Raw genomic sequence first — 14710 nt, 5'->3', positions numbered from 1 at the left:
GAGAAAGAGCAAAATTCTTAGTCTTTCAACGCTTGATGCGCCAACGTGGCGCAGAAGGGGAAGAGGGAGAAGATAGCACTGGTTCCGCAAGCGATCTCTTCGCAGGAAGCGAGGGCAAAGCAATGCGTTTCCTTCCAATGCTCCCAACCGACAAGGCAGCCAACTTAACATCCAAAACAGAGTCCAACCTCTTCAGCACTGCCTGGCATATAACCTCAGACTGATCTGCAAGAGAAGGCTCTGATGACATGGAAGTAAGAAGTAGCGAACGGGGTGGCAGAGATGACGTCATGATGGAGAGAGGTAATGCTCAGATGATGACTGGGAGAGACGTCATCGATGAGAGTGACATCACAAGCGGTGATGACGTCACGGCCTCCCCTCGGTGAGAAGGGGAATCAGATACCATTGACAGATGAATACACAATGATGGATCCCGTGATGTCACAGCTTCCCTCTGACTCGAAGAAGTGGCAACAGTCACTGGCGGAGCAATACAAGATTACTGACCTCGACTAGCCACGAAGGGGGGATGGCCTGGACAGCCTGAGGAGGAGGGGGGGTTAACAAGCCTCCAAAGCGGGCAAGCAACCCCTCCAGGACGGGGTACCCCCTAGCCCGAGCGTCTTCCAATCGCCGGCATCTTAGATGCCACCAACTCTGGAAAAAATGAAAATGATGAAAAAATGAAGCCTCCCCCTTCCCAGGAATCAGAATAATTCCCGAAGAAGACGGGGCGACATTACAAGCATCAGCCTGGTGGCCTCCCAATACTTCCAGTGATGAATCAAAGGAAGAAAAGGGAGGAGTCCCAGGAACTAGTCTACTATGGGGGTTGATAATACAGGAGACGAAACATCAGAAAGGGGTGAGAAACCTTCCCATGAAGGAAGAGGCAAAACCCACCAATGTTCTCTCTTCCCATAAAATGACTTCCACTGCTCTTAAGGCCATGCCCAGCATCCTGTGCAAGGATTTATAGTACAAAAATCAGAACGGCACCTACTGCACGACGTTGTGGTCACATGCCGAAGCCAAAGACAAAAACCTGGAAAACCTGGAATTCCGGGGCACACACGTTGACGAGGCCGAAAAGGAGCAGAAGAAGCCATAATATCTCCCAAACACACACACACACACACACACTCACACGAAACGGGCAATGAACCGGGTAAAGGCCAAGAGAGGTAAACACTACTCTTGCCCAGACAGTCAAAGAAAGACTGATGTGTGATCGTAGGTGAATGGTCATCGACCATCCTTCACCCGATATACGCATGCGTGCCAGATATCACAAGATTCCTTGCTTTCACCTGTTTTTTAACCGGATCCAGCTAGCCGCTAGAAATTATCCTATTGTTAAGACCGAAGGTTTGTTCACATATGAACAATAGGCAGTTCTAAGCATTTTTAGCTATTTGTGGGGGAGGGGGTGGTACGCGCAAATTGTCGCAAGGTGATGAATACAAGGTGATAAAGGGGAACACTGAGTAAGAGGAGGAGGGTTATTATCTGCTGGAAGGACAACACTGGGTGAGTAAATGATAACAGAAGAACTGATATGTAACTCAAAACTACAGTCTTTATCCCTAAATTTGCAGAATAACCGAATACTTAGAGACTAATTCAGAGCAAAATCTAACTATTTATATGAATTCCTAAATAGCTAAATATCGCCGAAATGGATACCAATATTTAAGAGGACTTCACCAATTAACTCCAAAAATGACTGACGGCAAAGTAATTCCAAAAATTCCGCTGCTGCTGAACTGTGTTAACAGTACCAGCCGGCAGAAACAACTGAATTTCGTCCATGTTGGTTCCTCTCTCCCCCCAATAAAGGGCAGGGGGTATCACCTGACCAAAACAAACTAGCGCTACTTTGAATTTCAAAAATTCTAGCTGCCAATGGATTTAGAAACTATAGCTATGTAACTACTTGGTAAGTTGCATACATAAAATGACAAATTTTTAATAAACTAGTATTTTTCATAGCTAACACAATACTGTACAGGAGAAAATCAGCCAAAAATAATCACAATTAATTAATTCACACCATCTGGATAAGGATAGCATGAAGAATTCTGACAAATGTAAACATTCCAATGTCCCCTGGTGGGATACCCAGTTAAAAGTTCTTGAAATTGATTGATGTATGTCTCCTTATCTAAAAGAACTATCGTCTCATCTTTATCAGATTTGTAATTATGATATCCTCCCTTTTCATTAATCTAAACCTAACTGACGCATTTTGGATCCTTTTCGGGAGCAAATCTTTTTGTTATTTTGCTCCAAGACATTTAGCAAGATACCTTTGAGACACGCAACTGCTTTACCCATTGTATATTATCATGAAGGCTATTAATCAAGCAAACAGAATATACTAAAGAGGTCCCACTAACAACAGACAATAATCCATTTATTCTATTACCCCAAATCCATTGGGAGTTCACTCATTAACGTATACTTAAATAAAAAAGGAGCAGATGCTGCAGTTTACTAGATACCATACTAGATACCATGCAGCAACTGTAGTGGAAATAGTGCCCTAGCCCATGGAGCTGCAAGGGTGTTGGCCAATAGTTGTGCGAGATAAATAGTACATACATTATTTTGGACTCTTAGTAAAATATGTGCAGTCTTATGCCTGCAGCCTTTTTAATTTATTGTATGGAAACATGGCTTCAAAGGAAGTGAAAAGTGTGCAGTGACACTGACAAATGCCTGTATAAAACTAACTGCCGCCTGGTTACAATCTCTCTGTTTTTGTATAGGGAAAGAATTTGATGTACAGTAATCCTTCAATTATCAAGATTGCCAGGATCTGAAACTCAACATCATCAAACACACCTGGACTGCAGACCAAGGCCCCTAAGATAGACGTATGATATATATCTTTTGAAAAACTGAAAGAAGACATTCTCCAATGGTGCCAATGCTACACTATCTTAGGAAAACATTGGTAACACTGCTTGCACTCAGACTGAGAAAGGGTTTTTGGGGATGGGTGGGGGGGGGGGGGGACCTCAAGAAGTTTCCATGGAGGGAGGGGGGGGGGGGGTCTGATGGCTGGGCACCAAGGGAGAGGATGAGCAGTAAAACTGTGTAGAGAAGGGGTTTTTTGGAAGGTGGGTGGAGCTGGGGAACAGATTCCCTAGCTGGGAGGGGGTAGGGATGCAGTTTGATGGGTGAAGAGGGCTAGTAGATATTAGAATTGATGGAGCTTGTTTCCTGTTGTTAAACTTATGATTTTTTAATTTATATTTCATCCTATTATCATTTATATTCTTACTGTATTTTGTATTTTTCTTTTATTCTATTAAACCAAAAGATAAATGCAATTGTGTGCAAAGTGTGTGTGTGTGAGAGAGAGAGAGAGAGAGAGAGAGAGAGAGAAATATCAAGTGATAAAATACCCGAGTAATGTTATGATATCAGCGGCAATCATATTTAGAGTCAATTAAACTTGTTATGAAATACCATAGAGTCAATCAAGCCAAGCAAAACAGAAAAATGTGATGTAAACACACACATACAGGCATGCATGTAAAGTTTTTGTGATACCATAAGGTGAAATGAAAAATCAATAACTCCAATAAAACAGATAATGATCAACTAATTTTAGTAGTCTTCTACAATGAATTGCTTTGGATAGCTGTCATTGAGAAATAACTACCTCAAAGTATCAATATGAGAGAACACAATAAAACCTATTGGATGGTCCAAATAGTACTGAACAACTGCTTTTCCAACAGTTAGTATTGAATATCAACTCCAATTCCATCCACAACATTTTTTCATATTTTCAAGACAAAAATTAACAAAAGCAGATAAATTTCGATAATTTACACCGAAACACTCCTCCAAATATGAGGCACTTTTAGAATATAACCCAAGAACAAATTCCATGGACTCAAGAACTCCATCATTTTAACAATTTCACCATCTTTTATGAATCATCATCAGATTTCAATGGCTCAACTGACTGTTGAGGTGAGAGTTACTAGAGCTCAAACCACACATTCAGAATCTGGAGAAGTCCACTTCCTGAACTGATGCTTTTGATTTTTAAATGGCTTCTTCATACCACAAGCCAATAGTATTCTACAATAGTGGAAGGGTTGACAAAGAGTGGAAATGTAGTGTAGTTGGGCAGGGGACTAAAATGTACTTAAGTAAAAAAGAATTGCTTTATCTCATTAACTTACAGGGAGACAATACAGTAAAACTTGAGTAAACCACTGATTTGTATTATACAGTATATGAACACACTCAATCTACAATACTTACAGTTTACTTTCAACTGGGATATAGTACATATACCTTGTACACATAAGGCAGAAAGATGAAAACAATTTCCCAAAAATCATACATAAAATAAAATGCTTACCTGCATTTGAGATTATTGCATACATTGCATGTAATGAGTACAAAATGTCCTCCAGACGCAGCCCATTCCATAACATATTAATAAGTCCTCCTATACTTTTCATATGGCCTACAACCTCTGTTTTTGTTGGAGTTGGAAAGGAAGCCACACAATTCATAAGTGTGACGGTAAAAGTCAATCTTGTATGTGGCTGTGGAAGAATGGCTGGACAAGCAGCATATAAGTCAGCTAGTACAGCAACAAAGGCCGAGTTACCTCCAAAGTCCCTTAACTTTGTCTGCAAAACTCCATCTAATATGGGTCCTAATGTGCATATAGTGTCTGCATCTTTTATTAAATGACACAGTGTTTCTTTTAACCAACCAATAATCATTACATTATTTGTCTGTCCACTTAATACATAACTGACTTTTTCAGGGGTCAAGTATTCTTTAAGGTAATTTTTGTGTTGTCCTGCCCAGCTATTAAATGCAAAGACAGCAAGCTGAGCTGTTCCTTCATTATCTTCTGTAGTGATGATACTAATGCAGGTATCAAACACAGCAACAACATCTGACTGCTCAAGGGTACCACCATTTTTCAATGATGGGGAATGGACCAGTTTTACAAGTAAGCTTTTCTTCTTATTTTCTGTGTAGTTTGGCATGTGTATGATGGTATACACAATACGATCAATTTTCTCAATCATGGCTGAAATGGAAAAATATAATTATTAATGTGCTAGTTCCATGAAAATTGTTACATACAACTATTCACATATACTGACACTTGCAATTTAAAGACTGAATTTACTCTAATCAAGATGTTTACATCGCTAACACAAAAAGACCTCAAACTGTGGCTGCCACACTGAAGCTTCCATTATGCTTTTATAATGTCAATTCCATTATGCTCTTATAATGTAAATAATTGATGATTTCTATAAAATTTGCTTCCTTTAAGCTCTCATAATGCCCTAACTGAAGATTTCTATAAAGCTTGCTAAATAAAGTTCATACATAGGTATGTGATTATTAAATATAATATACATCTGCTTACCACTTACAGGCAGTGATTATTAAATATAATATACATCTACTTACCATTTACAGCCAAACACAGTGTACCTTGACCACTACATCTAATAGTAATAAAGTTTCTTGCCCCACTTGCAATGTTTTCCTCCATTTTTACATTTCAAGACTTTCCTCTGAAACTTTTCTACTTAACAATGTTCAACCTCTTTCTTTTTGTCTTCCTCCAATTTCCACATATCATTCAAGAACATATATCTCAGGCTACTGCCATCAGTTACGGAATGGCTCTGCAATGTATAGTACAGCTATACTAATACAAAGTGCAATATTACAAAATGAAAGGTCAAGAATTACAAAGGAAAGAGAGGTTACAGTTATTAATCTTTTTCTTATTTCAATATGTACTAGTATAAGAATACTAGAAAACCACCTATTGCTGACTTCTAGTGTGAAAAAGATAAATCTCATGAAAAATAAAAAATAAATAACAACATGCAAGTCAATGCTGCACCAAGGAAAAATGAAAGTAAAATAAAACAAGTTTTTAAAGTCGTAATTCATATTTTACATAACACCCAAACCTGAATTTCTTTACATAGGGGTTTAGCTTGCAAATGTGAGCTGGAATGGCCATTTAACTTTCAGACAAGGTCATTAACTACAGATGGTAGGAAGGAAGCCACACCCAATCGTTGGTCTGCACTCCACTTTGCCTTTTGGCTCAGGTACCAGAATGAGGGTGGCTGAGGTGGAATGTAAATGTAAAGAACTTCAGGTTTGTCTATCAGGAAAAATATAAATTACTTTAAAAATTTGCCATTTATTATTACACAATATGACAAATTTTAATTAATTTGTATTTTTCATACCAAACAAAACTGAGGTCTTAACAATAGGATAAATCTTCTGGCATCAACTGGAAACCAGATGCCTTCCTCAAACTGATTAAAAGGAATTACGAAGATTATACAGTGGTCCCCCGTATTCGCGGGGGATGCGTACCAGAACCCCCCGTGAATAGTTAGAACCCGCAAATGTTTGGAACCCGTATAAAAATGCTAAAAACAGCCTATTTGATAGTTAAAACTCAAGAATACCCACTAAAAATTTTCATACTTGGTTTTTCTAATAGTTTTGTCAAAAAAAGTGCATTTTATGATGAAATTTATCAAAAAAATGATATTGTAATGATACAATTAAGTTTGTTCATACTTACCTGGCAGATATATATATAGCTGATAATTTCCGACGACCGACAGAATTTAAAACTTACGACACACGCAGTGGGAGTCAGGTGGTTAGTACCCATTCCCGCCGCTGGGAGGCGGGTATCAGGAACCATTCCCATTTTCTATTTCATAATTTTTATTTCCACTGTCTCCTGAGGGGAGGTGGGCGGGTAATTAATTATATATATCTGCCAGGTAAGTATGAACAAACTTAATTGTATCATTACAATGATATTGTTAGTATACAATAAAGTTTTGTACATACTTACCTGGCAGATATATACTTAGCTTAGGTCTCTGACGTCACGACAGAAAATTCAAAACTCGCGGCACACGCTACAGGTAGGTCAGGTGATCTACCTTACCCGCCGCTGGGAGGCGGGTGTAAGAACCAGTCCCCTTTCTTGTCAGGTTATTTTCTTCCACCTGTCTCCTGAGGGGAGGCTGGGCGGGCCATCAATCGTATATATCTGCCAGGTAAGTATGTACAAAACTTTATTGTATACTAACAATATCATTTTGTACATGAACTTCCCTGCCAGATATATACTTAGCTGATTGACACCCTTGGTGGAGGGAAAGAGACACATACTTACTTAGAAAGTGGGGACAACACATGTTAAAGGAATACATAATATAAACCTCTGGTTCTTACCTGATTTAGGCAGAAGACTTGATAGTTACTGTCTATTAGTCTGCGTTGCCTAAAGAGTCTCAGCGAGGGCGTGACCTATGGCTGAAGAACTCTTTGGGTCTACCAATGGGAACTGAGTCCACTTACTTGGCAGAATCCAAGCAGGATCTGGTCAATGGGGATCAACCCGCTTACATGCCAGAGCCTATCACTACCAATTGCAAGGAGCCTCAAGCACAACCGATCACCTAACAAAATACTAACATTAGTATACGAAAGAAGGAGCTGCCTCCTGCAACCTCCTTCATACAACCAAAAAACTCAACTTAAAACTAACAGGGAAAAAGGATTAAAAAGGATGTGTTTCAGCTCCCTGCCCCAGCACTGAATCCGCCGATACGTAAGGGCCTAGCCCAAAACACTTATCATACGTAATCGATACGTCCCTTAGGTAGTGATTAGAGAAGACTGATTCACACCTCCAAAAAGTGGCCTTCATAAGGTTTTGTAATGACAAATTCTTCTGAAAGCCAAAGACGTCGCGATGGCCGTACTTCGTTGCGCCCCTTGAATTTCAGAAGGTTAAACTGTTGCTGATTGCAAGAAGTGTGTGCTTCTCTAATAATATTCCTGATAAAGAATGAGAGTGCATTTTTAGATAAGGGCCTACTGGGGTCCCTTACAGAGCACCAGAGATTGCTCTCATTAGCGGCAAGTCTTTTCTTCCTCTGAAGATAATATTTCAGGCTTCTCACCGGGCAAAGAGATCTCTCCTCTTCTGTCCCGACTAAGGAGGATAAGCTTTTGATTTTGCAGCTCCTGGGCCACGGCGAAGAAGGGTTTTTCATTCTTGGCTAGGAAAGCCGGAAGAAAAGAGCAAAACCGCGGAGCCTCCTTGGAAACCTACCTCACCTTCTAGAGCCTGCAGCTCGCTGACCCTCTTCGCTGACGCTAACGCACAGAGAAAAAGAGTCTTCATCGAAAGGTCTCTGAACGAAGCAGCTGGGGAGGTTCGAACCTTTGAGGACCTCAGGAAGAGCAGCACGACATCAAGATTCAGCTAGGCACTAAGGAGGAGGTTCTTTTAACCGTTTCAAACGATCTGATTAAATCATGGAGGTCCTTGTCCTCAGATATGTTTAATCCTCTATGACGAAAAACTGAGGAAAGCATGCTCCTGTATCCCTTGATGGTAGAGACAACCAACCCGCATTTTTCCCTCAGGAAGATAAGGAAATCTGCAATCTGAGTCACAGAGGTACTGGAGGAGGAAACTTTATGAGTCCTGCACCAGCGTCGAAAAACATCCCACTTCGACTGGTAGACTCTAGATGTGGAAGGTCTACGTGCATTGGCAATAGCCCTTGCAGACTTTGCCGAAAAGCCCTTAGCTCTGACGAGACTCTTGATAGTCTGAATCCAGTCAGGACTGAGAGCGGGGAGGTTTTTGTGAAACCTGTCGAAGTGGGGCTGTTTGAGCAGATCGACTCTTAGAGGTAGGGGATCTTGGGACATCCACCAGCCATTCCAGTACCTCTGTGAATCAGTCGTGGGCGGGCCAGAACGGAGCTATCAACGTCATCCTTGTTCCCTCTGACGCTGCGAATTTCCTTAACGTTTCCCCTATAATCTTGAAAGGCGGGGAACGCGTAAAGATCCAGATTCCTCCAATCCATCAGGAATGCATCTATTGCCACTGCTCTTGGGTCTGCAATAGGGGAGCAGTATAGATCTATCCGCGCATTCCTGGAGGTCGCAAATAGATCGAGATGGGGCCTGCCCCACGTCCTCCACAGCTCCTGGCATACGTCCGCGTGCAGAGTCCACTCTGAGGAAGGACTTGATTCCTTCTGCTTAGCAGATCCGCTCTGACATTTCTTTCTCCCTGTACGAACCTGGTGAGAAGCCTTATGTCCTTTCCTCTGACCACAAGAGGAGCGATCTCGCTGTCTCGTACAGGGAGAAAGAGTGAGTCCCCCCCTGTTTCCGAATGTAAGCCAGGGCTGTAGTGTTGTCGGAGTTGATCTGAACATATTTCCCTTTTACGAGGGTTCGAAGGTCTTGAGAGCTAACCAAATCGCTGTTAGCTCCTTCTTGTTGATGTGCCAGGACACTGATCCCCCATCCAGGTGCCTGACACTTCTCTCGACCCGAGAGTAGCTCCCCAACCTTTGTCCGAAGCGTCTGCATACAAACACTAGGTTGGGGTTCCGACCTGCAAGGAAAGGCCTTCCTTGAACAATAGAGGGTCTAGCCACCAACGTAGATCCTCCTTTATCTCTTGCGAAATCTTGAACGCAAAGTCCAGACCTTGATATTTCCGATCCCAGTTCCTCGTCAGGAAGAAAACTGTAGGGGTCTGAGGTGCAACCTTCCTAGAGAAACGAATTGCTCCAGCGAGGAGAGTCCCCCCAACAGACTCATCCACTCCCTCGCTGTGCATACATCTTTCTCTAGAAAGATTGCTACCTTCTCCAAACCTCGGGTTATCCTCTCTGGGGACGGATACGCCCGAAAAACCTGAGAAGCCATCAGAATCCCCAGATAGATACGCTCTTGACTGGGGATTAGCTGTGACTTCTCGAAATTCACTAGCAAACCCAGAGAAGCTGCTAGATCCAACGTCACTCGTAAGTCCTCCAGACATTTCTCCTTGGATTTGGCCCTGATAAGCCAATCGTCCAAGTAGAGGGAAATCCTCACTCCCTCGAGATGAAGCCACTGGGCAACGTTCTTCATCAGTCCTGTGAATACTGGGGGGCCGTGGAAAGGCCGAAGCATAGGGCCCTGAACTGAAAAACGTTCCCTCCCCACATGAATCTGAGAAATTTGCGAGAAGAAGGATGGATCGGCACATGGAAGTAAGCGTCCTGAAGGTCCAGCGACACCATCCAGTCCCCGGGACGAAGAGCTGCTAAGACTGATGACGTCGTCTCCATAGCGAACTTCCTCTTCTTCACAAAGACATTCAGGGCGCTTACGTCCAGAACCGGTCTCCATCCTCCTGAGTTCTTGGGAACTAGGAACAGACGGTTGTAGAACCCCGCTGAAAGAGGGTCCTGAACCATCTCTATTGCCTCTTTCTCTAACATCAGCTCTACCGCTAGAGCGAGGGCTTTGATTCATTAGTGGGTCTTTGTATTTGGCCACCAGTGCCCTTGGAGTGGTGGTCAAGGGTGGTCTCGAATAAAGGGAATGAGGTATACCCCTCTTGATGATAGCGAGAAGAGGGACCAGTTGTCCGCCCCCATTTCGTGCCCCAGACAAATCAGCAAAGTCAGAAGATCTGGCACCCACAGTTGTCTGGAGGACACCCGAACTATTTCTTTGGCCCTAATAGGACCGGGAGAAGGTCCTTCCTCTTCTAGGTGGTCTCGAACCTCTGGAGGAAGAAGAGCGAGACGAAGGTCCTCCTCGAAAGGGTTCTTGCCTACTTTGAGCCTCTTTCTTCGTCTTCTGCTGAAACGAAGGTTTCGGAATTCTAGCCGAGCGAGCTAGCATATCCTGCGTCGCTTTTGCTGATAACGAGCTGGAGATATCGTTAATAGTCGTTCTTGGGGAAGAGTTGCGGGGAAAGCTGTGAATACAGCAAGGAAGCTCTCTGTGCGTGAGAAACCGCCTTGGTAATAAAAGAGCAGAAAACGGCCCTCTTCTTTACCACTCCTGCACCAAAAGTGAAGCAATTTCCCCGGAACCGTCTCTCACTGCCTTGTCCATGCAAGACAGAACTGCGTGGAGGTCTTCAGGCGAAAGAGTGTCTTGCTCTTGAGTCCTCTTAGCCAACACTCCCAGGGTCCAGTCAAGAAAGTTAAAAACTTCTAAGACTCGGAACATTCCCTTCAGAAGTGATCCAACTCGCTCATACCCCACGTCGTCTTTGCAGAATTCAGCGCCGAGCGACGTGCGGAATCGACCAACGAAGAGAAGTCCGAGTCTGCGAAGAGGGAAGAGTTAGACCCAAGGGCTCTCCTGACTCGTACCAGACCCCATCTTACCCGTCAGCTTGGACGGGGGAACAAAAGAAAAACTGTCTTGCCCTTCTCTTCTTTTGAAAGCAACCAGTCGTCAAAGTTCTTCATAGCCTTCTTCATAGACACTGTAAGCTTCATTCTTAACGACTGAAGACTTCTTAGCCGTATTGGTCGTTGAAAATAAGGACGGAGGAGACGGAGGAGCAACGGCCGAAAGAGACTCCCCAAAATCTTGCAAGAGGAGGTCTGTAAGTCTCTTATACGAAGAAACCGAAGCATCCTTGGCAAATCTTCCTCGAATCAGCAACAAATTCTTCCGAAGAATGACGTCTAGAAAGCTCTACTGCCCGGAGGAGAGCTAATTCCTTGGAGAGCGCCTGTTCGGAGAGCGCCTACTAGGCGAGCGCCTACTGGAAGAAAAAACCACCACCGGGAGAGCGCTTACACGGGGAGCGCCTACCAGGAGAGCGCCTACCAGGAGAGCGCCTACTTTGAGAGCGCCTCCCAGGAGAGAGCCTACTAGGAGAGCGCCTAGTTGGAGAGCGCCTACTAGGAGAGCGCCTACTAGGAGAGCGCCTACTTTGAGAGCGCCTCCCAGGAGAGAGCCTACTTGGTGAGCGCCTGCTAGGAGAGCGCCTACTTGGGGAGCGCCTACTAGGAGAGCGCCTACAAGTGGAGGCCCGTCTGTCGGAAACAGATTCTAACTCCACAGAAGAGCGTCGTGGATAAGGGAGAGCGCCTATCAGGCTCTCTGCGCCTGCAAGGCTCTTGGCGCTGCCATCCTCAATAGCCTGCCAGGCTCTTGACGCCTGCCACGGGGAGAGAAAACATCCACAGATGAATCCCTGTCAGAAGCGCGGCGCTTACAAGGCTCTGAGCACCTATCCAATCGGGAGTGATCTAACGGAGGAGAAAAACAAAACTTCCGTTGCCGCCTACCAGGCTCTTGGCGCCTACTAGGCTCTTGGCGCCTACTAGGCTCTTGGCGCCTACTAGGCTCTTGATGCCTACTAGGCTCCGAGCGTCCGTCAAAAGGAAAAGTGGCCACCAGGCGAAGAACTCTTCCTTCGCTCCTGACGAAAACGAGGCTCTTGAACGTCTGTCAAGCTCTTGACGCCTAACTGAAGAGGAGCGGAAATCCTGAGGAGAGAGCCTGCCTGGCTCCTTACGCCTTACATGCTCACAACTCTTGCTGGGAAGAGAGGAGAGCCTACTCGGAGAAAGATCCCGAGCTCCAGCCTGCACTTCTGACCTCCTACTAACAGGCTCAAAAGCTCTTTCTAGCCAAAGGAGATTTAGCCGAAGGAACCGTTCTTAGAACTTCTTCACCGGAAGTGAGGCGTCCTTCCGACGATGAGAAGTCCCGGCAATAGACTCCGCTAAAGCCGCAAAAAAAAAAAAAAATCTGCGCCTGCAGACCCGCCGGATACGCGCAGGAGATCTCTTAAACTCCTCTACAGGGGACGAAGTCCGAGAGCGAACAGGAGAAGCGTAACCGGACGAAATCTTGGTTGGTTCTCTTGCGTTCCACATCTGGCTCTTCCGCGAAGGATTCGGGGCTGGAAGGAAGGGCGCAAGGATCCTTCCAGGGCCTCTTGAGAGGGCGAGACGACTCCGATGCGCTCCATCTACGCTGAGGAGAAGGCGACGAAGATGACGAGAAGCACTGGCGCAATAACTCCTTCTTGGTTCGATCCAAGGCAGCCTGGGAACGAGCAACAGGAACTGCCTTAGGGGACGCCTGACCGGTGGGGGTTCTCCCTAACCTTCCTGCGGCTTTCGATTTCTTTCCTCCTCCACTGGGTCTGGGAGTCTGGAAGAGGTCTAGGCCTGGAAGCGCTAGTGAGCCGTCAGACGCACCCTCCACTGCACTAGGGGCACTGCACTGATCACTTGCACTATGGGCACTGCACTGATCCTTGCACTATCATTCACTCTTCCTTGTCGAGAGCGAGCGAGGCTCTCCTTACTCCTGATCGAGGCTCTCCCAGAAGCAACTTCCGAAAACGAATCTTCGGGTTCAAAGCTGGGCGCAGGGGCTGAAACTGGAGAAGGAACTACTTCTACTACAGGATTCTCAGCGTCCAACTTCACTCACTCCCTCGATCTACTAGAACTCTTTGAAGAAGCCTTGCGCACCCTATCCTTCTCTAACTTTCTCACTAAGAAGAGAGAGCCTTCCAACCATCCTCATCCAAATTCTCACACTCTTTGCAAGGGTTAACAAAAGAACATTCATTCCCTCTACACGACTCACATACCGAGTGAGGATCTAATGCAGCTTTAGGAAGCCTAACTTTACATTCCTTCTCTGAACAAACCCTAAATAACTAGGTTTCTTAACTTCAGAATCATCCATGATTATAGATATGTAAGAGAAATCCAAAAGAAAAATCCAAAAAACAGTCCAAAAAGCGTATGCCAAGCCAACAAACAAAGGGTACTTCAAACACCAAAATCCAAATCGTCGGCAACGAGAACGAATTTTAACTATCGTAAGGACTGAACACAGGTGTTGTCCAGCTGGCGACAGAAAATAATCTGACAAGGAAAGGGGGGGACTGGTTCTTACACCCGCCTCCCAGCGGCAGGGTAAGGTAGATCACCTGACCTACCTGTAGCGTGTTGCCGCGAGTTTTGAATTTTCTGTCGTGGACGTCAGAGACCTAAGCTAAGTATATATCTGGCGGGGAAGTTCATGTACAAAAATATCATTTTGTTCATGCAACTTACCTGTCAGATATATATATAGCTGAATCCCTTTGGGTGGTGGAGAGACAGAATAGAGGATTTAGGAAACACATATATGCAGATATTTGATATCTTGGTTCCTTACCTGTTAGCATAGCTGGCTTCGTGATTACTGCCACGTAAGTCTGCTTGTGCTACTAGAGTTGCCAGCAAGGTAGAGACCTATGAAGCTGGTGCACTCCAGATGATCTGTCAACAGGGGCGAGACCACGACGTGACTAGACCATGGACCATACTAATGAGGGCAACGAGACAAAAATACCACCACCTGGCTTAGTTTACCAAAGGTATCCCACTTAACTAAGCTAATGGAAGGGAGACCCGCCCCAGGCGGTCACCCCACAACCATAAAACACAAGTTAAAAACCCCCCTAATCCCTAAAGGATAGGATTGAGTGTTACCTCCTGCCCCCAAAACAGTGACTGCAGCAATGTATGGTCCGAGGGAGAAGCAATTTTCGTATGTCACTTTCACCTCACCCGCAGGTAGTGTGAAGCGAACACCGAATTGCTTCTCCAAAATGTGGCATTCCGAAGAAATCTTTGAGCGCCATAATTTTTGTGAAATAAACGTATAACGAAGTAGCAATAGCTCTCACCTCGTGAGCTTTCACTTTCAGAAGCTTCATTCAATCACTATCACTGCACTTATCATGAGCTTCTTTAATCGTATTTCTGATGAAGAACGCCAGTGCGTTTTTCGACATAGGAAGATCAGG

General features: G+C 44.5%; 1 protein-coding gene across 2 annotated transcripts in view; it reads right to left on the bottom strand.

Annotated features, from left to right (window-relative positions):
• LOC135224575 (ubiquitin carboxyl-terminal hydrolase 38-like) overlaps positions 1-14710 on the bottom strand; it is a 476208-nt gene that overhangs the window by 439126 nt on the left and 22372 nt on the right. The window contains exons 3-4 of one of the 2 annotated variants that reach the window (XM_064263709.1): positions 5473-5693; positions 4391-5080 (exon numbers count right to left, since the gene is read on the bottom strand). In XM_064263709.1, the coding sequence (XP_064119779.1) occupies positions 4391-5080; positions 5473-5557 (775 nt within the window). In that variant the 5' untranslated portion in view covers positions 5558-5693. The remainder of the gene's footprint in view (positions 1-4390; positions 5081-5472; positions 5694-14710) is intronic. The other variant, XM_064263710.1, reaches the window with a different exon arrangement.

This window comes from Macrobrachium nipponense, chromosome 12 (genome assembly GCF_015104395.2).
Source record: "Macrobrachium nipponense isolate FS-2020 chromosome 12, ASM1510439v2, whole genome shotgun sequence".
Lineage (NCBI taxonomy): Eukaryota > Metazoa > Arthropoda > Malacostraca > Decapoda > Palaemonidae > Macrobrachium > Macrobrachium nipponense.
This window is presented reverse-complemented; position numbering and strand designations above follow the sequence as displayed.